We start from the raw sequence: 23321 nt of genomic DNA, 5'->3' as shown, positions 1-23321 counted from the left end.
AACTTCTTTTTTAGATCCCATCATCACTGCAGCATTGTCAGCAGTAAAGCAAACCAAATTCTGCCAAGGAATTTCATTCAAGTCCATTTCCTCCGCCAGGATCTTGTATGTTTTCGCCTGTCGAAGCTGTTTTGCATTCTCTCAAGGACAGAAGTACAGCCAATACATTCCCTATATCGTTATCAAAATAGCGAACACAAGTTTGAAAAAGTTTCACATCATCATAATCTGTGCTTCCGTCACTTGACATACCAAACGGTTTGTTTTGATGACGTCGACGATTTTTTTGACGACGACTGCACCAAGACACTGAATACTGTTTCAAGTTTGGTCTGACCACATCCATATTTCTTTGCAATTTTTGAGTCGGGAAACATTTTTGGGAATAACTGTCCGATGTGCTGAGCCAAAGCATTATGTTAAATAATTGCCTCCGTGAATAAAACTTTGGCATTTGTGAAATCGAAAGAATCTACTTGCGCGATAAAAAAATGTAGAAAGTTTGTCATTTGCTTCACTGGCAATGGCATTTGACCTGTGTTTTTTTTGTTCCCTTGTGATCTTTTACATCACTAATTGCTCTGTGTCCAACCAAAAAAGTATTGTCAACACAAAGTACAGTTGAAGTAATTTTTTTCTTTTTTTGAAGAATTACTCCTGGGTATCCTTTGGTCAAATTCTTCCCAGAAAGTTTTCAGTCCTTGTAATTTTTCTCTGGCTGATTCGTTGACCGTGTATTTTCACAGCTTTGGAAGCAAGCTAGCGAGCTTGTGGAGTTATAGATAGCCTCTCGCATAGGGAAGGGCTTGACAGAAAGTCAGAATCTCGGATTCAGGAGGAGCAGTGTGGTTTGCGTTCTGGTCGTGGAACAGTGGACCAGCTCTACACCCTCAGTAGGGTCCTTGAGGGTGCATGGGAGTTCGCCCAACCAGTCTCCATGTGTTTTGTGGACTTGGAGAAGGCGTTCGACCATGTCCCTCGGGGAGTCCTGTGGGGGGTTCTTCGGGTCTATGGGGTACCGATCCCACTGATATGGGCTGTTCGTTCTTTGTACGACCGGTGTCAGAGTTTGCTTCGCATTGCAGTAAGTTGGATTCATTTCTAGTGAGGGTTGGACTCCGCCAAGGCTGCCCTTTTTCACCGATTCTGTTCATAACTTTTATGGAACTGGGAACCGAAATAATTTAATTTGAAAGATTCCGGAAGAATCGGAACGTTAGTCCCAGTTCCAATCGGTTCTCGATGCCCAACCCTACCCATATTACTGTAGAGTACAAAATAGTTTTGTCTGCTTTTTTCGTGGCCTAAAATGCCCAGTACAGTACAAACATACTGTAAATAAATATTTAAAAAAGCTTGAAAATGTTTGAAAGTTTCACATTTTATCCAATCTTACCACGCTTGGTCATGGTGACATTGTTGACGTACAGTACTCATCGTAGGTGAGTCGCTTTCATGAGCTGCGAGGAATTCGTGCGCCTCCTACTTCCAGATTCATTGCCAAAGGCGAAGGGCTTGAGAAAAAAAAACCTGTTACTGTACCAAAAAAAGCGTGTTCCAGACTCCAAAGACTTTTGTACTCAGTTAACACTGCAGCAATGCCGCTCTCTCTCTGCTCTATGTACAATAGATAACCACCATCACATGGCCCACATTCAACATGGCCGCTACGTAGGGATGGGAGGATCTAGTATTATTGTATATCTGTGACCCGCAAATATCCCATCCCAATCCCATTTTCTGTCTGCATTGTGCCACGGCACAGGTAAACAACAGTGGCCAATTCTGGAAGTCGTTCTACATTTCGACACAGCTCTTTCGCATGAATAAACAAACTTTTAAGGATTTGGAATTTTAGAATTAATTAGTATTACTATTTTTTTGGGGGGATAAAAAAAATCTTATTTTTGCAGCCCAGAATGGGTTACTTCAAACCGTACTTGTTTTTGGCAAAACCGGAGTAGTTGGCAGGTATGGAAAATGGATGCATAGATGGACAACACATATGCTGTACATGCACATATATTTGTGTTCATTATAACTGATCATAAATATACAAATAATTATATATGTATTCAGTATAACATGATATATACACATTTTTGCGTTTATTATTACAGACAAGACAGAAGACAAGACACATGTTATGTTATGGTCTGATGAAACCAATGTTGAACTTTTGGCCAGAATTCCAAAAGATATGTTCGGCGCAAACACAAAAATGCTCTTCACCAAAAGAACACTATACCTACAGTGAAGCATGGTGGTGACAGCATCATGCTTTGGTGCCGTTTTTTTTTTTCTCAGATGGAACTGGGGCGTGACACAAGGTGAGAGGAATTATAAACAGTTTGAAATATTAGGCAGAAAAACCTCCAGGCTTCTGGTAGAAAGCAAAAAATAAATGTTAGGAATAGCTTACGAGAACACCAGAAATTTATTTGGGGTTAATCAGAGGCATTTCAAATAGTGGCAGGTGTGTGTTGACGCCCATTTATTGAAGGTGAAAGTGATTGGTTAATTCTGAACAGCTAGATCCCAGTTATGAGTGTGTGAACACTTGTGCAACTAACATTATTTCAGTTATTTCTTCATTAATTTTCATCAAGATTTTATAAAATTCAGTTGAGTACCACAAGCTATTGGTCAACATTAATGGTACAAAAAGTTTTGAAATGATTTATCTTGAGCAAATTTTTTTACATCACAAAAACCTGGGATTTGAACATGGGTGTGTAGACTTTTTATTTCCACTGTGAGAACAATGTAGACCAAAAATATAAATATATATCAGTTTATGTCATCGCATACAATGTCTTTTCAACAAAGGGTGAGTCAAATGCGACGATTGCAGTCATCGATCATTCAATGAACTACATTTTCGGAAAAACTATATTTTATTAATTAAGGGAAGAAGTAATAAGAAAAAAAAATAATATTTGTATTGGAAGAATTTGTAAATATTTGCACATCCTGTATGAAGGCACACATCTAATCATTTAAGAATTCCAACCAAGACTTCACTTATGTCCCACAATTTGCTGGCAACTTCGCAGTTCGTGGCCTTGTCAAGAAGAACCTGAGGCTGACAGTCTGAAAAGAACTTTCCTTGGACATCCTGTACATCTGGGCTGCAGGCTAAATATAGTGACGTTTGAGCTCCTTGTTCAGGGCTCTTAAATAAGCCCCAGGACAGCAGGTTGAATAAGGGTTTGGCTACCACTGGGACATGGACATGCCGTCCCAGATTAGTCCTCACGATACCAGGAGAAAGAGCATTTACAGTCACCCCACTCCCCTCCAGTCGCTGGGCCAGCTCACAGGTGAATAGCAAGTTGGCTAGTTTGCTGCAACTGTAGGCAAACGCCTTGTCATAGTTCCGTTCACTGTTCAAGTCGTCGAAGTTGATGTGACCATGTTTGTAGAGTTTGGAGGAGACCACAACTATACGGCTGGGTGCAGATCGTTTCATGAGGTCCAGCAACAGGTGGGTGAGCAGGAAATGGCCCAAATGGTTGACCCCAAACTGCAGCTCAAAGCCGTCCTCAGTTTTGGTGTAAGGACACTGGTAGACCCCTGCATTATTTATCAGCACATCTAACCGAGGCTCTTCCTGTCCCGCAAAAGAGAGAATATTTTATGAAGCACAAAAATACATAATAACATAATAAAACGGGAAGTACTGTAAAAGACTGCAGGGCTGCAATCTACATGTACTGTTTGGCTGTTTATGTTAAATCATACCTACCTGTTTTAAAAACTGTCTAACTGTCATAGACCACACTATTTGAACAAACACTTTGAATTTATTGCACTGAAAATGATTCTCCAGCAATAGTTTCATTAATGTTATGAGAGTATACAGACCACCCTAAGTTACTGTCAATCAGTGATCTAAAAGACAAAGAAAGGTATGGGTCACGACCATATTTCACTAACAAGTTGATTTTACCCCTCCTTGAGCCATCACCTTATCGTGGTGGAGGGGTTTGTGTGTCCCAATGATCGTAGGAGTAAAGTTGTCTGGGGCTTTATGCTCCTGGCAGGGTCACCCATGGCAAACAGGTCCTAGGTGAGGGACCAGACAAAGCATGGCTCCAAAAAACCCTATGACAACTACAATTAATGGATTCAAGTTTCCCTTGCCCGGACGCGGATCACCAGGGCCCCCCTCTGGAGCCAGGCCTGGAGGTGGGGCTCGAAGGCCAGCGCCTGGTGGCCGGGCCTACACCTATGGGGCCCAGCCGGGAACAGCCCGAAAGGGTAACATGGGTCCCCCTTCCCATGGGCTCACCACCTGTGGGAAGGGACCATAGGGGTCGAGTGCAGTGCGAGCTGGGCGGTGGCCGAAGGCGGGGACCTTGGCGATCCGATACCCGGCGACAGAAGCTGGCTCTAGGGATGTCACCTCTCTGGCAGGGAAGGAGCCCGAGCTGGTGTGTGAGGTCGAGAAGTTCCGACTAGATATAGTCAGACTCTCCTCCACGCACAGCTTGGGCTCTGGAACCAGTCCTCTCGAGAGGGGCAGGACTCTCTTCCACTCTGGAGTTTCCCACGGTGAGAGGCGCCGAGCAGGTGTGGGTATACTTATTGCTCGGCTCGGCACCTGTACGTTGGGGTTCACCCCGGTGGACGAGAGGGTAGCCTCCCTCCGCCTTCAGGTGGGGGGGACAGGTCCTGACTGTTGTTTGTGCCTATGCACCAAACAGCAGTTCAGAGTACCCACCCTTTTTGGAGTCCTTGGAGGGGGTGCTGGAGAGCGCTTCCTCTGGGGACTCCATCGTTCTGCTGGGGGACTTCAATGCTCACGTGGGCAATGACAGTGAGACCTGGAAGAGTGTGATTGGGAGGAACGCCCCCCCCCCCCGAAATATGGGTGATGAAGAAGTGATGGGTAAGTACGGCATCCAGGAAAGGAACTTGGAGGGACAGATGGTGGTAGACTTTGCAAAAAGGATGCAAATGGCTGTAGTGAACACTTTTATCCAGAAGAGGCAGGAACATAGGGTGACCTACAAGAGCGGAGGTAGAAGCACGAAGGTGGATTACAGCTTGTGCAGACGATGTAATCTGAAGGAGGTTAACGACTGTAAGGTTGTGGTAGGGGAGAGTGTGTCCAGACAGCATAGAATGGTGGTGTGAAGATGACTCTGGTGGTGAGGAGGAAGATGAGGAAGACAAAGCCAGAGCAGAGAACTATGTGGTGGAAGCTGAGACAGGACGAGTGTTGTGCAGCTTTTCGGGAAGAGGTGAGACAGTCTCTCGGTGAACAGGAGGAGCTTCCAGAAGACTGGACCACTGCAGCCAAGGTGATCAGAGAGGCAGGCAGGAGAGGACTTGGTGCATCTTTTGGCAGGAAAGGAGAGAAGGAGACTTGGTGGCGGAACCTCACAGTAAAGGAAATCATACAAGGAAAAAGGTTAGCTAAGAAGAAGTGTGACACTGAGAGGACCGAGGAGAGGCGAAAGGAATATATTGAGATGCGACACAGGGCAAAGGACAAACAAGAGGCATATGATGACGTATGGCAGGTTGGACACTAAAGAAGGAGAAAAGGATCTACACAGGCTGGCCAGACAGACGGATAGAGATGGGAAGGATGTGCAGCAGGTTAGGGTGATAAAGGATAGAGATGGAAATACGTTGACTGGTGCCAGTAGTGTGCTAGCTAGATGGAAAGAATACTTTGAGGAGTTGATGAATGAAGAAAATGAGAGAGAAGGGAGAGTAGAAGAGGCAAGTGTGGTGAACCAGGAAGAGGCAATGATTAGTTAGGGGGTAGTTAGAAAGGCATAAAAGAGGATGAAAAATGGAAAGGCAGTTGGTCCTGATGACATTCCAGGTATGGAAGCATCGAGGAGAGGCGGCTGTGGAGTTTTTGACCAGCTTGTTCAATAGAATTCAAGCGCGTGAGAAGATGCCTGAGGAATGGAGGAAAAGTGTGCTGGTGCCCATTTTTAAGAACAAGGGTGATGTGACAGGCTGTAGGAACTATAGAGGAATAAAGTTGATGAGCCACACAATGAAGTTATGGGAAAGAGTAGTGGAGGCTAGACTCAGGACAGGAGTATTTGCGAGTAACAGTAAGGTTTCATGGCTAGAAAGAGTATCACAGATGCATTATTTGCCTTGAGGATGTTGATGGAAAAGAACAGAGAAGGTCAGAAGGAGCTACATTGTGTCTTTGTGGATCTAGAGAAAGCCAATGACAGAGTACCCAGAGAGGAACTGTGGTGCTGCATGCAGAAGTCTGGAGTGGCAGAGAAGTATGTTAGAATAATACAGGACATGTACAAGGGCAGCAGAACAGCGGTGAGGTGTGCTGTAGGTGTGACAGACGAATTTAAGGTGGAGGTGGGACTGCATCAGGAATCAGCCCTGAGCCCCTTCCTGTTTGCAGTGGTGATGGATGGGCTGACAGATGAGGTTTGACTCGAATCCCCGTGGACCATGATCTTTGCAGATGACATTGTGATCTGCAGTGAAAGCAGGGAGCAGGTGGTGGAACAGTTAGAAAGAAGGAGGCATGCACTGGAAAGATTATTAGAAAATGAAAATTAGCCAAAGTAAGACAGAATATATGTGCATGAATGAGAGGGGTGGTGGGGGAAGAGTGAGGCTACAGGGAGAAGAGATAGCAAGGGTGGAGGACTTTAAATACTTGGGGTCAACCGTCCAGAGCAATGGTGAGTGTGGTCAGGAAGTGAAGAAACGGGTCCAAGCAGGTTGGAACGGGTGGAGGAAGGTGTCAGGTGTGTTATGTGACAGAAGAGTCTCTGCTAGGCTGAAGGGCAAAGTTTATAAAACAGTGGTGAGGCCAGCCATGATGTATGGATTAGAGACAGTGGCACTGAAGAGACAACAGGAAGCAGAGCTGGAGTAAATGAAGATGTTGAGGTTCGCTCTCGGAGTGACCAGGTTGGATAAAATTAGAAATGAGCACATCAGAGGTACAGCCAAGGTTCGATGTTTTGGAGACAAAGTTAGAGAGAGTAGACTTCGATGGTTTGGACACATCCAGAGGAGAAATAGTGAGTATATTGGTAGAAGGATGATGAGGATGGAGCTGCCAGGCAAGAGAGCTAGAGGAAGACCAAAGACAAGGTTGATGGATGTTGTGAGGGAAGACATGAGGGCAGTTGGTGTTCGAGAGGAGGATGCAGGAGATAGGCTTACATGGAAAAGGATGATGCGCTGTCGCGACCCCTAAAAGGCACAAGCCAAAAGGAAAAGAAGATTTTAATTTGATGGGGCCTATACCCTCAAGAGTGTGGAAGGAGTAGATGGTTAAAATTCAGACGTCCATGATGGCGCCTAACCTTGTGGTCGCCTTGGTTACATGCTCTCTAGTATTCTGTTTTTGTTGTTTTTTGTAGACATTAGGTAACTCACTTACACAAGGGAAGACTTGCTAAACATTAGGGAGTCTACTCCGGACTTTCTTTAACCAACTTTCGCAAATCAGCTCAGTTTTTTTTCTCCGAGTTACTCACCGGTGGGGCAGCCGGTGTGTACGGAGCATGGAGGCGAAGGCGACAAAGGGAGAAGCGCGCCAGAATCCCGGTGAACCTCCGTAGGGGAGGATTTCGAATGGTGCGTCCGTCGATTCACCTTGCGAAGCTACGCTCCCTACCCACAAAATGGACGAGCGTCATCTTCTCACAAAGACCAGTAAAGACTTCGGATGTTCCGCCGCCCTGTGCTTCACGGAGAGATGGCTCTGTAGACGCGCCCCCGTATGGCGCCTGCCAAATTCACCGGGCAGACCGCGTCACAGAGGTATCGGGTAAATCAAAAGGTGGCGGGGTGTGCTTCTATAGCAACGAAAAATGTTGTACTAACGACACGGAGCTCAGCACACACTCCACCCCGGACTTGGAGTCGCTGTTTCTGAACTGTAAGCCATTCTACTCACCACGTGAGTTCACATCTTTTATACTCGTGGCTGTTTACATTCCTCCTCAAGCTCACACATGCCAACACTCGCTGAACATTCATTCATTAATTTTCCTCTGCTTAGCCGAGGTCAGGTTGCGGGGGCAGCAGCCTCAGCAGGGAAGCCTAGACTTCCCTCTCCCTAGCCAGTTCCTCCAGCTCTTCCGAGGAAATCCTGAGGCGTTCCCAGGCCAGCCGAGACATCGTCTCTCCAGCGTGTCCTGGGTTGTCCCCGGGGTCTCCTCCCAATGGGACGTGCCCGGAACACCTCACCAGGGAGGCGTCCGGGAGGCATCCTAATCAGATGCCCGAGCCACCTCATCTGGCTCCTCTCAATGTGGAGGAGCAGTGCCTCTACTCTGAGCCACTCCCGGATGACCGAACTTCTCCCCTTATCGCTAAGGGAGAGCCCGGATACCCTGCGTAGGAAACTAATTTCGGTCGCTTGTATCCGGGATCTTGTCCTTTTGGTCACGACCCACAGGTTGTGATCATAGGCGAGGGTAGGAACGTAGATCGACTGGTAATTTGAGAGCTTCGCCTTTCTTCACCACAATGGAACGATACAAAGTCTGCATCACTGCAGACGCTGCACCAATCCGCCTGTCGAACTCCCGTTCCATTCTTCCCTCACTCGTGAACAAGACCCCAAGAATCGGTGACAAAGGGCAGCCTTGGCGACTTACTGCTGGCCATGTGGCACAAACTCTGACACTGGTCGTACAGGGACCGAACCGCCCGTATCAGGGGGTCCAGCACCCCATACTCCCGAAGCACCCCCCACAGAACTCACAGACATGGTCGAACGCCTTCTCCAAGTCCACAAAACACATGTAGACTGGTTGGGCGAACTCCCATGCACCCTCGAGGACTCTGCCGAGGGTGTAGAGTTGGTCAACTGGTTCCACGGCCAGGACGAAAACCACACTGCTCCTCCTGAATCTGAGGTTTGACTTCCCGACGGACCCTCCTCTCCAGCATCCCTGAATAGACCTTACCAGGAAGGCTAAGGAGTGTGATCCCCCTGTAGTTGGAACACACCCTCCGGTCCCCCTTTTTAAAATGTGGGACCACCACACCCCAGTCTGCCAATCCAGAGGCACTGTCCCAGATGTCCATGCGATGTTGCAGAAGCGTGTCAACCAGGACAGCCCCACAACATCCAGAGCCTTTAGGAACTCCGGGCAAATCTCATCCACCACCGGGCTTCTCCAGCTCAGCGTCTCGTCTGCCATCTGCCAGTGGATTTATAGCTTCTTGACGGGCAGGACACAGCAGGTGAGGCTGGGGGACACCACCTCATCTGCACGCACCACCAGAGCCGGGGCGCCTCAAGCATGCGTCTTCTCTCCGCTGCTCTTCTCGCTCTACACGAACGCCTGCACCTCAACACACCCGGCTGTCAAACTCCTGAAGTTTGCAGATGACACCACAGTCATCGGCCTCATCAAAGACGACGGTGACGAGTGCGTATCGACTGGAAGTGGAGCGGCTGGAGCTGTGCTGCGGCAGACACAACCTGGAGCTGAACACATTCAAGGCTGTAGAGATGATTGTGGACTTAAGGAAGCATCCTTCGCCGCAGCTGCCCCTTACGCTGTCCTACTGCCGGGTGTCAACCGTCGAGACCTTCAGGTTCCTGGGAATTACAGTCTCTCAGGACCTGAAGTGGGAGACCAACATCAACTCCATCCTCTAAAGGGCCCAGCAGAGAATGCACTTCCTGCGGCTTCTGAGGAAGCACGGTCTGCCACAGGAGCTGTTGAGGCAGTTCTACATAGCGATCATCGAATCAGTCCTGTTCATCAATCAGTCTGGTTTAGTGCTATCATAAAAAAGGACAAACTCCGACTGCACAATCAAAAACTGCTGAAAAAATTGTCGGTTCCCCCCTAATCACCCTTGAGGACTTACACGCTGCCAGAACTAAGACAAGAGCATGCAAAATCCTCTTGGACCCTCCACATCCTGGTCACTACCTCTTCCAGCTCCTTCCCTCAGGTAGGCGCTTTCGAACAATGCAAACTAAAACCAACAGACATTCCAACAGCTTATTCCATTTTGCTTTTAACATCTTAAACAGTTAGCTTACAATTCCATTGTAACAGGCTGACAATTTTGTCTTGAGATTGTAGCCTATTATACATTATTCATGCACTCACTGTAGTAATCTCGCCACTCTGCACTACTTGCATATCTGTTGTTGGCCAATACTGGCCACTCATGTGCTTGAGAAGTATCAGTGACTGGTCAGTGACTGTGTTTTTATGTTTTTATGACTAAAAAGTATTCTCTGTCAATTGACTGGCTGTTGTACTAGAGCAGCTCCATCTACCTGAGACAAATAGTTTTTGACATACTCGGCAAATAAAGATGATTCTGATTAGCAAGTTGTTGAAGAATGAAATCGAAGTAAATATGTGTTATGTAAATTAAGTGATCACACAACTGAGTAAGTCAGTTTGATAATAGATGCACTCTATGTTCTGAGTAATATACAGTACTGCGAAAAAGTATTGGATCCCTTCTCAAATTCTTATATTTTTGCATAGTTTCCCCACTTTAATGTTTAACATCATTAAACAAATGTAAATAATTGTCAAATACAACCAGAGTAAAATTAAAATGTTGTTTTTAAATTGTAATTTCATTTATTAAGGAAAAAAAAACTTCAAAGTTTCCTGGCCCTGTGTGAAAGAGCAATGGCCCCCTAAACCTAATAACTGGTTGGGCCATCCTCAACCGCAACAAATTAAAGCAAGCGTTTTCTATAATGGACAATACGTCTTGCACGTCTCTGTGGAGATATTTTGGCCCACTCTTCCATGCACAATTGTTTGAATTCGGCAAAAACTGAGGTTTTTCGTGCATTAACGTCCTTTTTAAGGTCATGCCACAGCATTTCAATTAGATTCCAGTTTGGACTATGACGAGGCCACTCCAAAACCTTAATTTTGTTTTTTTAAGCCATTCAGAAGTTGACATGCTGGTGTGTTTTGGATTGTTATCCTGCTGCAGAACCCAAGTGCGCTTCAGCTTGAGGTCAAAAAGTGATGGTTGAACATTATCCTTCAGGATTTTCTGTAATAGAGCAGAATTCATGGTTCCAGCAAGTAGTCCAGGTCCTGAATGGGCAAAACAGCCCAAGAACATCACACTACCACCACCATGTTTGACTGTTGGTATGATGTTCTTTTTCTGAAATGCTGTGCTACATTTACGCCAGGTGTATCGAGGTGAACTATTTTCAGGTCTCTCCAGAGATGATTAATTGGGTTTAAGTCAGGGCTCTGGCTGGCTGGGCCATTCAAGAACAGTCACGGAGTTGTTCTGAAGCCACTCCATCGTTAATTTAGCTGTGTGCTTAGGGTCATTGTCTTGTTAGAAGGTGAACCTTCGCCCCAGTCTGAGGTCCTGAGCACTATGGAGAAGGTTTTCGTCCAGGATTTCCCTGTACTTGGCCACATTCATCTTTTCTTCGATTGCATCCAGTCATCCCGTCCCTATGGGTGAAAAACACTCCCACAGCATGATGCTGCCACCCCCATGCTTCACTATTGGGACTGTATTGGACAGGTATGAGCAGTGCCTGGTTTCTCCACACATACCGCTTAGAATTAAGGCCAAAAATTTCTATCTTGGTCTCATCAGATCAGAGAAGCTTATTTCTCACCACCTTGGAGTCCGTCAGGTGTTTTTTAGCAAACTACATGCAGGCTTACATGTGTCTTGCACTGAGGACAGGCTTCCGTCGACCCACTCTGCCATAAAGCCCTGACTGGTGGAGGGCTGCAGTGATGGTTGACTTTCTAGAACTTTCTCCCATCTCCCGACTGCATCTCTGGAGCTCAGCCACAGCGATCTTTGTCTTCTTCTTTACCTCTCTCACCAAGGCTCTTCTCCCCCAATTGCTCAGTTTGGCCAGACGGCCAGCTCTAGGAAGGGTTCTGGTCATCCCAAACGTCTTCCATTTAAGAATTATGGAGGCCACTGTGCTCTTAGGAACCTTTAGTGCAGCAGAATTCTTTTTGTAACCTTGGCCAGATCTGTGCCTTGCCACAATTCTTTCTCTGAGCTCTTCAGGCAGTTCCTTTGACCTCCTGATTCTCATTTGCTATGAGATGCACTGTGAGCTGTAAGGTCTTATATAGACAGGTGTGTGGGTTTTCTAATCAAGTCCAATCAGTATATTCAAACACAGCTGGACTCCAATGAAGGTGCGGAACCATCTCAAGGATGAGCAGAAGAAATGGACAGCACCGGAGTTAAATATATGAGTGTCACTGCAAAGGGTCTGAATCCTTATGGCTGTGTGATATTTCCGTTTTTCTTTTTTAATAAATTTATAAAAATTTCAACAATTATTTTTTTTTTCTGTCAATATGGGGTGCTGTGTGTACATTGAGGAAAAAAATTAACTTAAATTATTTTAGCAAATGGCTGCAATACAACAAAGAGTGAAGAAATTAAGGGAGTCTGAATACTTTCCGTACCCACTGTCAATATCATCAGCCATTATCTATCCACTGCGGGATGAAGGCCTCTTCTTCACGTTTCCAACTACTATGACATTTTGCAATTTGTTGCCAGTGTATTCCGGTGTGTTTAATGATTTCATCTATCCATCTACTTTTAGGTCTTCGCCGTGGTCGCTTTGTGTACAGTGGTATCCAATTGATAGTTTCTGTGATCCACCTTTTGTCAGCTCTTCGGGCAATGTGGCCAGCCCATTTTCATTTAAGGCTTTTTATTTTTTGAATGACGTCGGTAACTCGGATCTGCTGTCTTATCCAACTGTATCTTTCTTGTCGCGAATGCTTATTTTCAACATTTGGCGTTCGATGTTCATAGTCTTTGTATAACTTTGGCATTCATAGTCCAAGTTTCACTACCGTAAGTGAGGACTGGTAAAATACATTGATCGAATACTTTTCTTTTCAAGCAAATGGGAAGATTGTTCATGAATAGAACACTAAGCCTTCCATAAGCCTGCCAGGCAAGCTTTATGCGGCGTTCAACTTCAGTGCTTGTATTTCCATCCATTGTTACAAGTTGGCTTAAATAGAAGTAGTTGTCGACAGCGTCTAGGACATAGTCCTCCATTTTGATATCTTTTTGTTGACAGTAACGATTGAACATGACCTTCGTTTTGCTTTTGTTCATTTTCAGACCTGAGGGACAGCTTTCTAACTCTCATTCCTGAATACGACGCTGTAGTTGTTCAGCATCGTACGATATATATATATATATATACATATGCATTTTCATATACAACATATGATAGTGGAAATAAAAATTATGGCAATAATTTGGCCTTTAACATTCTTAGCTATGAATGCTTAGTGCACTTTAAAATAGAACCAAAAAACGATCCTCAATCATGTGCAATCACAACAAGTGAACTGGGAATAACCTTTCATAGTCCAGATTTTTTTGGGCTAATTTTTTTTAAACTGTTCTGTATGAATAGCAATTTTTCTATGGAGAAAAAAAGGTCACCCTCATTAAAGTCGGTTACAAAATTAGGACGTTACGATTTATTTCACGGCTAGCAATATGGGGAAAAAAGAAAAACAAATCACGATAATTTTTTTCATATCTGTCGATATCAATATTACCATAAAAAACAAATGTGTATTTTTTAAAATTTCAAATCTTAAATATTCCTTGTTACTCTTAAACTTAATTTTTTTAAGGTCAAGTTGAACATGACATGGAACATTACACAACTGTGTCAGACAAATGAAACGTATCACCTTATAAACATGTATAATTTGACCATGCAAAAGCTTTCAAGTTTTACAATTGTAATTTACGTCCAGGGAATTGGTAAAGAGGGTCCATTACTTCAAAGGTCCCGTATTATGACTATTTAGACAGCCATAGAGTTTCTCTCTAACATGGATTTGTATAAAAGTGTCCATTTCATTTTAAAAAAACAAACTTGGTTTTGTCATACATGTACAGAAAAGGACCCTCTGAAAGCTACGTCTGTTTGACCCAGTTTTGTATCCACTTCGTCCACATTTGGCTAAGATCGCCCCCTTTCTTCTGATTGTTTGCCTCCATGTGGAAGACCCACTTGTGAGAGAACACGTGTTTGTTATGTTGACAGCACTGGCTCGGGAGCAGAGAGGTAGGCGGAGAGCTTCGCTGGTGACGTTGATAACCTTGAGAAATTCAAATGACCTGATTTCAGGCTTCTCTGCAGAAAAACGCCTGGAACTCAGGAATGTGTGAATGATTTCAATTAATATTTCACGTTTACTGAGGCACCATAGAGACAATATTACATCCCAACTAGAAAACGTTTGTTTGGAAAATATGTCCCCTTTAAGTTAAGTGTCCCCTTTAATCTCTTGTTTTCAACCGTGCTTACTGGTATATGTATTTTGCGATACAGTTTGTTGTTTTCGTGAGGTTAGCCCTCGCACAGGTCTGGGATTGTAAAGTCTTGCACTGAGCGTGTGCTCGCAGATGCCACTGTTTCCAATAACAGCCACACCGCCAAAGTTTCGGGCATTTCTTGTCAAAGATGTCATCCGTTGATGCTTGGCCTGTGTCTCCCGTCATTTCTTCCGTGTGAATGAACAGTCATTTTCTTTAACGCCAGCTGGTGGTGGACGGTGGTTCGTCCGGGGACGTCATCGGATAACAACTACTGCGCATGTGTGTCAAGGCTACACACGAACAAACGAGCAAGCAGGAGGAATGAAGAGAGAAACTAAGTTTACAAAGTTTGAATGCAAATAACGATAATGCTGACTTCAATGAATTGTCAACGATTTGGATTGTCGACGTTGTCGTGACTAATCGTGGCAGCCCTTTGTGGCACATCATTTATATGTGGCCTACAAAAGCATATCATGTGCATCAAAGTCCATGATTCTTACTCAAATCTGTCCCAAATTTTCAAATTCTCATATATAATAAATAACATAGTTGAGATATTATTAGCATTTTTTGTAAACTTCTGCTTTCAAAACTAGTTATCCATCCACTTATAAATAGTGATGAGGCGATTAACCATTTACCTGTACATGGTTTCACAGTCATTACGGCCCTCTGAGGGAAACCGTAACATGTGGCCCTCGACAGAAAAAATTATGTCCCTGATTTAGACTCTTCAATGAACCCAAATGTTTTGGGAATGTGGAAGTAAGCCTGATCCCGGAGAAAACCTTCGCAAGAACTTGCATACCTTACACACGAGCCTCTGAACTGCCCACGCTGCTCTTACATTTAACGTTATTAATTTGACAAATGCTTACGAGCCAAAATATGCACATTGTGTTAGTTCATCTAAAAACGGACATAGTCTTCCGTAGCAACGCAGTATAGCGACCTTCCTAAAAGCTATGATAAATACATTAAAATTACAATGTACCTTCATTATGCCCTGGCAGAACGTGCGTATAGATGAAATTGAGGCGAGATCCAGTTCTTTGACAACTAACAGTTTGCTGTCTGCATCCGTCTCTTGTCGGATCTCCCGTGCTGCCTCTTCCGCACTGTTGACGTCTCTGCAGGCCATTATAACCCGGCCGCCGAGCTTCACAATGCCCGCTGTTGTGGCTCTTCCTATGCCGCTGTTAGCGCCGGTCACTATCACAGTCGTTCCACTCATCATTCTGACATAACAGTAGCACCCTCAACTCTTGATGACAAGAATCAAACGCCAGTACTAGCAACACACAACCAGCACTGTACTCCATTCCCCACAATTCAAAGCTTCGGTAGTTGCCTTTCAGTTAGCTCGTAAATTTGGGTTGTCATTGCTTCCGAATATTGTCCAGTCCAACGGCTCTAATGCAAACCTCCAACAAATACAAATCATGATTCAAAATTCAGTTTATTGAGCTCTATCAGGTCACATGCGTGAATACTGCAGTATTCGAAACAAAATGTAATTTTCATTCAAGACAACAACAAATACAAAATGCAATTTCCATTTTGACAAATTAAAATATAAATAGTTGGATAAATAAAACATGACACCTGTCATTAATCTAAAACAGATATATCACGAAGGGGTTCAGAACACTTTTGTAAATATAAACACAAACTCCTTTCTGCCCTAAGGAGCACAATATAGGTTGAACGAGGGTAGGGGGGGTCACTCAGCTTGATGGACCGGAGGGGGGCTAAGCCGCCAGGAGATGCACAGAATGTGAGCGAACGTAGCAACAGTGACTGATACATTTTAGACAGATTTCACGAAAAATACAATATTGTGTAAATGTGTTTGGCAAATGCTAGATTTTTTGTGTTATTTCGATCTGTTTATTTTTAATACAGTACAAAAACACAGAGAGTATAATTACAGCATTATTTTTATTATTATTATTCATCCATCCATTTTACGTAGCGCTTATCCTCACTATGGTCGCGGGCGTGCTGGAGACCATCCCATATTGTTTAGATTATTACTTAATAATTGTAAATATATCTTTGTTCATCTAGCTATGCCAGCGTCGTTAGTGACAGGCAGAACGATTAAATTATCTTCCCTTAGACGGCAGAAGGTAAAATATGTAAACCTGTGCATCCACCTGCATTATTATCCACTAATGATTGTTGTTCTGGTTTCCCCAGCGGTAGGTTATACCGATTCAGCTAAACACTATGTTTCATAAATCCAGTTGAAGCGGGGACTTGTTTTGGAAGCTTTACAAAACAACAGTGTGAAACTGTTAAACAAAGTAACACAAAATATAGCTATAGAATTCTAAAAAGAGTAGGCAAATACATAAAGTAAGGACATATACTTACGGACAATTACGTATTGACATGCATAGAAGAGGATTGAGAAAGATGAAAATCCACTCAGAAAACCATTCAATCAGCTATGCATGTCATTCTATTTTCTGCATTATGAGACCTTCCTCTCCCAACAGGATATGAGAGAATTTCAACGGTTAGGAGTGATTTTAACAAACAACGGCCACAAGATAGCTCTAAACAACAAAACAAAGAACACTGCAGTTTAAAGAGTCCTTAACACAGTTCAAAGAGTCCTTAACAATAGTCGTATGTGAATGAGCTCAGCTCATGCATGAAGTTCACTCTATAAACCTCTTCATCTTTATGTGACAACCAGGACCTTCACAATGCATTTCTGGTTGAATAGCTAGCTAAGTAGCATGGGACTTTTTGCTCTTAGCTGAGATGTAGCTGTGTGCTATTGGCTCAATGTGCTACAGGTACACACTGAGTGTGCACACCATGAACTGCAGGTACCAAATACAAGCAATCGCAGGTTGCAGGCAAAAGGTGGACGAAAATTATTCTCTGCAGGCCATATTCTCCCATTGGTGCATAAATTTGTATTTTATGCACCTGGCTTTCAAGGTATGCAGATTCTTTGGTAATGGCTTCTGATACACCCACTTTGCCTACCTGGCTGGTGTGTATGGGCTAAAATATGTGCCACCAGGAACTGAATTTGAATAACTTATATTTGAATTTGAATGGCTAAACTTTAAAAAGTGCATTACAAAAATGAATTTGAAAAATATAATTTGCATTGTATTGTTCACATTCAATTCGACAAATTCAGTTTCAGATTAGCTGTGACAGGCATCCAGGTACGTTAGGAATAACAATAGATCGGCGCTACACAGCTCTCCTCTTCGGCCAATCAGCGCCTTCGTTTTTGAGCATGTGACACAGGGCCTCTATGGCTATTTTAACCTTTATACCACATTTCCTTAACCTTTGTGGAATGCTTCATCTTGTCAGAAACAGATAAAAAGATGTTTCCTTTTGAACATAGGAAAGGACAGTGTATCGTAGGAAGTTAAGAACATCACGTCATCTTTCCATTTTTTTTTTTTTTAATATAACGTCATCCAGGCATTGAACGCCATGCTCTATAAGCTTTCCTACCTCCTTATAAGCTTTCCTGACACCTAGGGTAGAAACAGCACACAGCACATATCGATACAGACAGCATTGTTTAAAAATTTAGGGGGTTTACATGAATGAACTTATTCATGCATTGTCCATTTTTTGGACTTTGATGTTTTCCATCAAAGACAAATCAGTTAAAATCGAATGTTAGATGGCTGACATTTGGCCACACAGTTTTGAACACGTTAAACAGAAAAAAGACACTATGGTGCAATTTCCAAGTTATGACAAATAGGAGATAAACATTAACTACACTATATCCTTTGTCCATTTTATGGCATTGTTGAATCGAATATATTCCAAGATGGCGCCTACCAGTGTGGTCGCCTCGGTAACGCGCTCTCTAGTATTGTCTTTGTTTTTGTGTTTTTCGTCCGTCTTTGGAGACCTTACACGACTCACTTACACAAGGGGAGACCTGCTAACCATCAAGGAGACTTTCTGTCACCAACTTTCGAAAATCCGCTCAGTTTTTTACTGAGCGGTTACTCACCGGAGCGGCGTCCGCGGTTTTCGGCGCATGGAGGCGGAAGCGGCGCCACAGAGGAAAACGAGCCGGCATTCAGGTGAAACTCCGCAAGAGTGGACACAGATTGGCGTTCCCGTCGATCCACCTCGCGAATGTACGCTCCCTACCCAACAAAATGGACGAGCTTCATCTTCTGTTAAAGCCCAGTAAAGACTTGTTCAGCATCGTACGCCATGTGCTTCACGAAGACCTGGCTTTGCGACGCCGTACCCGATGGCGCCGTCATGCTTCCCGGCTTCAACATTCATCGAGCGGACCGCGACATGGAATCATCGGGGAAAACGAAGGGCGGCGGGATATGCCTCCATATCAACGAAAAATGGTGAACGGACGTCACGGTGCTCAGCACACACTGCAGCCCGCATTTGGAGTCGCTGTTTTTGAACTGTAAACCATTCTACTCCCCACGTGAGTTTGCATCGTTTATACTGGCTGGAGTCTATATTACACCGCAAGCTAACACGAACGCCGCATTGCTAACGCTCGCCGAACAAGTCAACGAAATTGGATAAAAACACCCGGACTCACCACTCATTATTCTCGGGGACTTTAACAAAGCTAAACTCAACCACGAACTCCCTAAATACAAGCAGCACATCGACTGTCCTACCAGGGAAAATAATACTTTAGACCACTGCTACACTACGGTAAAAATCGCATACCGTGCTATACCTCGTGCAGCCCTGGGCTCGTCTGATCACTGCTTAATTCACTTAATACCGACGTACAAGCAAGAACTTAAATGTGCGAAGCCTACAGTGAAAACAGTCAAAAAGTGGACCAATGAAGCCAAGATGGAACTTTAAAGCTGTTTAGACTGCACAGACTGGAGTGTCTTTGAAAATTCAGATGGCAGCCTGGATGAATATACGGACACTGTCACATCCTATATCAGTTTCTGTGAAGAGGTTTGTGTACCAACAAAATCATTTCGGACATTCAACAACAACAAGCCGTGGTTCACTGCTAAACTTAAGCAGCTTCGCCAAGCTAAGGAAGATGCATATCAGAGCGGGGACAGGGCCCTGTATAATCGAGCTAGAAACCAGCTTATTAAAGAAATTAACATCGCAAAGAGGATCTATGCAGCAAAGTTGGAAAACAGTTTAGCGCGAACGACTCAAAATCAGTCTGGCATGCATTCCAATCGCTGACTAATTACAAGCGACGATCCCCCCAAGCTGAGAACAATAGCACACTAGCCAACGACTTGAATACCTTCTACTGCATATTTGATAAGGACAGTTTCACTCCACACACCCACCCGGCCGCACCCGCGACCACAACCACACCTCTGACTTCTGCGTTAACCATCCATGAACAGGATGTGAGACGCATCTTCAAACAACAGAAGATTAACAAAGCGGCAGGACCGGACCATGTGTCCCCATCCTGCCTCAAAGTCTGCGCGGACCAGCTCGCTCCAGTCTTCACTCAGATCTTCAACAGATCTTTGGAAATGTGCGAAGTTCCATCCTGCTTCAAACGCTCCACCATCATTCCAGTCCCCAAGAAACCTGCAATCTCTGGTCTGAATGACTACAGGCCTGTCGCTTTGACATCTGTGGTCATGGAGTCCTTTGAACGTCTCGTGCTGGACCACCTCAAGAGTGTCACAGGTCCCCTGCTGGACCCCCTGCAGTTTGCCTACCAAGCGAACAGGTCTGCGGATGATGCAGTCAACATGGGACTGCACTTCATCCTAGAACACCTCGACAGTGCAGGGACCTACGCGAGGATCCTGTTCGTGGACTTCAGCTCAGCGTTCAACACCATCATCCCTGAACTCCTTTCAACCAAGCTTCTCCAGCTCAGCGTCTCACCTGCCATCTGCCAGTGGATTTACAGCTTTCTGACGGGCAGGACACAGCAGGTCAGGCTGGGGGAGGCCACCTCATCCACACGCAGCATCAGCACTGGGGCGCCCCAAGGTTGTGTCCTCTCTCCGCTGCTCTTCTCTCTCTACACGAACGACTGCACCTCAGCGAACCCGACTGTCAAGCTCCTGAAGTTTGCAGATGACACCACTGTCATCGGCCTCATCAAGGACGGTGACGAGTCTGCATATCGACAGGAAGCGGAGCGGCTGGAGCTGTGGTGCGGCCGACACAACCTGGAGCTGAACACGCTCAAGACGGTAGAGATGATCGTGGACTTCAGGAGGCATCCTTCGCCACAGCTGCCCCTCACGTTGTCCAGCTGGCTTGTGTCAACCGTTGAGACCTTCAAGTTCCTGGGAATTACAATCTCTCAGGACCTGAAGTGGGCGACCAACATCAACTCCGTCCTCAAAAAGGCCCAGCAGAGGATATACTTCCTGCGGCTTCTGAGAAAGCACGGCCTGCCACCGGAGCTGCTGAGCCAGTTCTACACAGCGGTCATCGAATCAGTCCTGTGGTCTTCCATCACAGTCTGGTTTGGTGCTGCTACAAAAAAGGACAAACTCCGACTGCAACGGACAATCAAAACTGCTGAAAGGATTGTCGGTACCCCCCTACCCACCATTGAGGACTTGCACGCTGCCAGAACTAAGACTAGGGCGTGCAAAATCCTCTCGGACCGTCTGCACCCCGGTCACCAGCTCTTCCAGCTCCTTCCCTCAGGTCGGCGCTACCGATCAATGCAAACTAGAACTAGTAGACATTCCAACAGCTTCTTCCCTCTTGCGATCAACTTCTTAAACACCTAACCTATAATTCCATTACAACAAGCTGGAATTTTTTTTTGACTTGAGTTCGTTGTCACGTTTCTGTGGGGCCAATTATGTATTACTCGTGCACTCACTGTAGTTGTCTCGCCATGCTGCACTATTTGCATGTACTGGCCACTCATGCCAGAGGAGCATCTGCTCCATTTGCACACTGATTGAGGAGTAGCTGTAACATTTGCGCAACCATCATTGTCCCAGATGATCGCACTACTCGTCACTTTAAACCGCATACACTCCTTGAAGTCTCGGCGCCCTTTGCACAATGGTCATTGCACCGGACTATTGCAATATTAGTCATTCGAACTGCTCTAAGTGCTAGAGGACTCTGCATCTTTTTGCACAATTGTTTTTGTCAATGTCTTTATGTCTCCAAAGTGTTCTGTAAATTGACTGTCTGTTGTACTAGAGCGGCTCCAACTACCGGAGACAAATTCCTTGTGTGTTTTGGACATACTTGGCAAATAAAGATGATTCTGATTCTGATAATGCCGCGTTCACACTGGACGCAAAAGTTCACTTCGCCTTGCGTCCTTCGCTTGAGTTTGATCGTGGAAGTACAAAACACACATTGAATGCACATTTGCTTCACTGGCGCCACAAACATGAAAGAGGAGGGGCTTCTCCTCTGGTAGGCGAAAAAAAATTTCCTTCTGCCATACGCGAGCAGCAATGAATGACAACTTGATCTCTATCGTGGCCCATTGTGAAAGTCTGAACGTTGTTGTAACGCCAAAAAGTGTCATGCTTGGGTGCACAACACCATCCAGAGGCGCTTGCAGCTTTATGAATTTCACCGCCTTCTCCAAGAGCTGCGTCAAGATAACTCCCACTACCAGTGGTATTTGACAATGGCCTGTGACCAGTTTGATGACCTTTTGGCTTGAATTGGTCCCCGGACTTCCCACATGGACCCAAACTACAAGCATCCAATCCCAGCTGCAGAGCGACGGTCCATTTGTCTCCGGTGAATGGCAGTTTCATCCATCCATCCATCCATTTTCTTCCGCTTATCCGAGGTCGGGTCGCGGGGGCAGTAACTTTAGCAGGGAAGCCCAGACTTCCCTCTCCCCAGCCACTTCCTCTAGCTCTTCTGAGGGGATCCCGAGGCGTTCCTAGGCCAGCCGAGAGACATACTCTCTCCAGCGAGTCCTGGGTCGTCCCCAAGGTGTCCGTGCCTGGAACACCTCACCAGGGAGGCGTCCAGGAGGCATCCTTATCAGATGCCTTAGCCACCTCATCTAGCTCCTCTCAATGCGGAGGAGTAGCGGCTCTACTCTGAACCCCTCTCGGAAGACCGAGCTTCTTACCCTATCTCTAAGCGAGAGTCTGGACACCCTCCGGAGGAAATTAATTTCGGCCTCTTGTATCCGAGATCTTTTGGTCACGACCCACAGCTCGTGACCATAGGTGAGGGTAGGAACGTAGATTGACCGGTAAATAGAGAACTTCGCCTTTCGGCTTAGCTCCTTCTTTACCACAACGGACCAATACAAAGTCTGCATCACTGCAGATGCTGCACAGATCCACCTGTCGATCTCTCGTTCCATTCTACCCTCACTCGTGACCCCAGGATATTTGAACTCCTCCACTTGGGGCAGGATATCATCCCGACCCAGAGAGGGCACTCCACCCTTTTCCGACTGAGGACCACTGTCTCAGATTTGGAGGTGCTGATTCTCATCCCAGCTGCTTCACATTCGGCTGCAAACTGCTGGCGGAGTCCAACCCTCACCGGAAACGAGTCCGACTTACTGCTGGCAATGCGGACCAAACTATGACACTGGTCGTACAGGGACCGAACCGCCCTTATCAGGGGGTCCAGCACCCCATAGGCCCAAAGCACCCTCCACAGGACACCCCGAGGGACACGGTCAAACGCCTCCTCTAAGTCCACAAAACACATGAAGAGTGGTTGGGCGAACTCCCATGCACACTCGAGGACCCTGCCAAAGGTGAAGAGCTGGTCCACTGTTCCTCGGCCAGGACGAAAACCGCACCTGCTCCTCCTGAATCTGAGATTCGACTTCCCGACGGACCCTCCTCTCCAGCACCCCTGAATTGACCTTACCAGGGAGGCTGAGGTGTCTGATCCCCCCTGTAGTTGGAACACACCTTTTTAAAAAGGGGGACCACCACCATCGTCTGCCAATCTAGAGGCACTGTCCCCGATGTCCACGTGATGTTGCAGAGGCGTGTCAACCAGGACAGCCCCACAACATCCAGAGCCTTAAGGAA

General features: G+C 45.5%; 1 protein-coding gene across 1 annotated transcript; it reads right to left on the bottom strand.

Moving 5' to 3' along the window:
• Positions 1-2324: 2324 nt before the first annotated feature.
• rdh14a (retinol dehydrogenase 14a) lies at positions 2325-15649 on the bottom strand. The gene is made up of 2 exons (XM_061696963.1): positions 15323-15649; positions 2325-3613 (listed from the first exon to the last, which is right to left on the bottom strand). The coding sequence occupies exons 1-2, from the start codon at positions 15563-15565 to the stop codon at positions 2996-2998; spliced, it is 861 nt and encodes a 286-aa protein (XP_061552947.1). The 5' UTR covers positions 15566-15649; the 3' UTR covers positions 2325-2995.
• Positions 15650-23321: the final 7672 nt, after the last annotated feature.

This window comes from Phycodurus eques, chromosome 14 (assembly GCF_024500275.1).
Source record: "Phycodurus eques isolate BA_2022a chromosome 14, UOR_Pequ_1.1, whole genome shotgun sequence".
In the NCBI taxonomy this organism is placed as follows: Eukaryota; Metazoa; Chordata; class Actinopteri; order Syngnathiformes; family Syngnathidae; genus Phycodurus; species Phycodurus eques.
Note: the sequence above shows the minus strand (reverse complement) of the source record. Positions and strands in the feature narration are given on the sequence as shown.

What these genes read in the sequence shown, in the direction of transcription:
- rdh14a (XM_061696963.1), bottom strand. Translation starts at nt 15,565, where the DNA reads ATGATGAGTGGAACGACTGTGATAGTGACCGGCGCTAACAGCGGCATA. An exon ending in TCTGCCAGGGCATAATGAAG is followed by an intron (nt 3,614 to 15,322) that starts GTACATTGTAAT and finishes TTTGCGGGACAG; the next exon opens with GAAGAGCCTCGGTTAGATGT.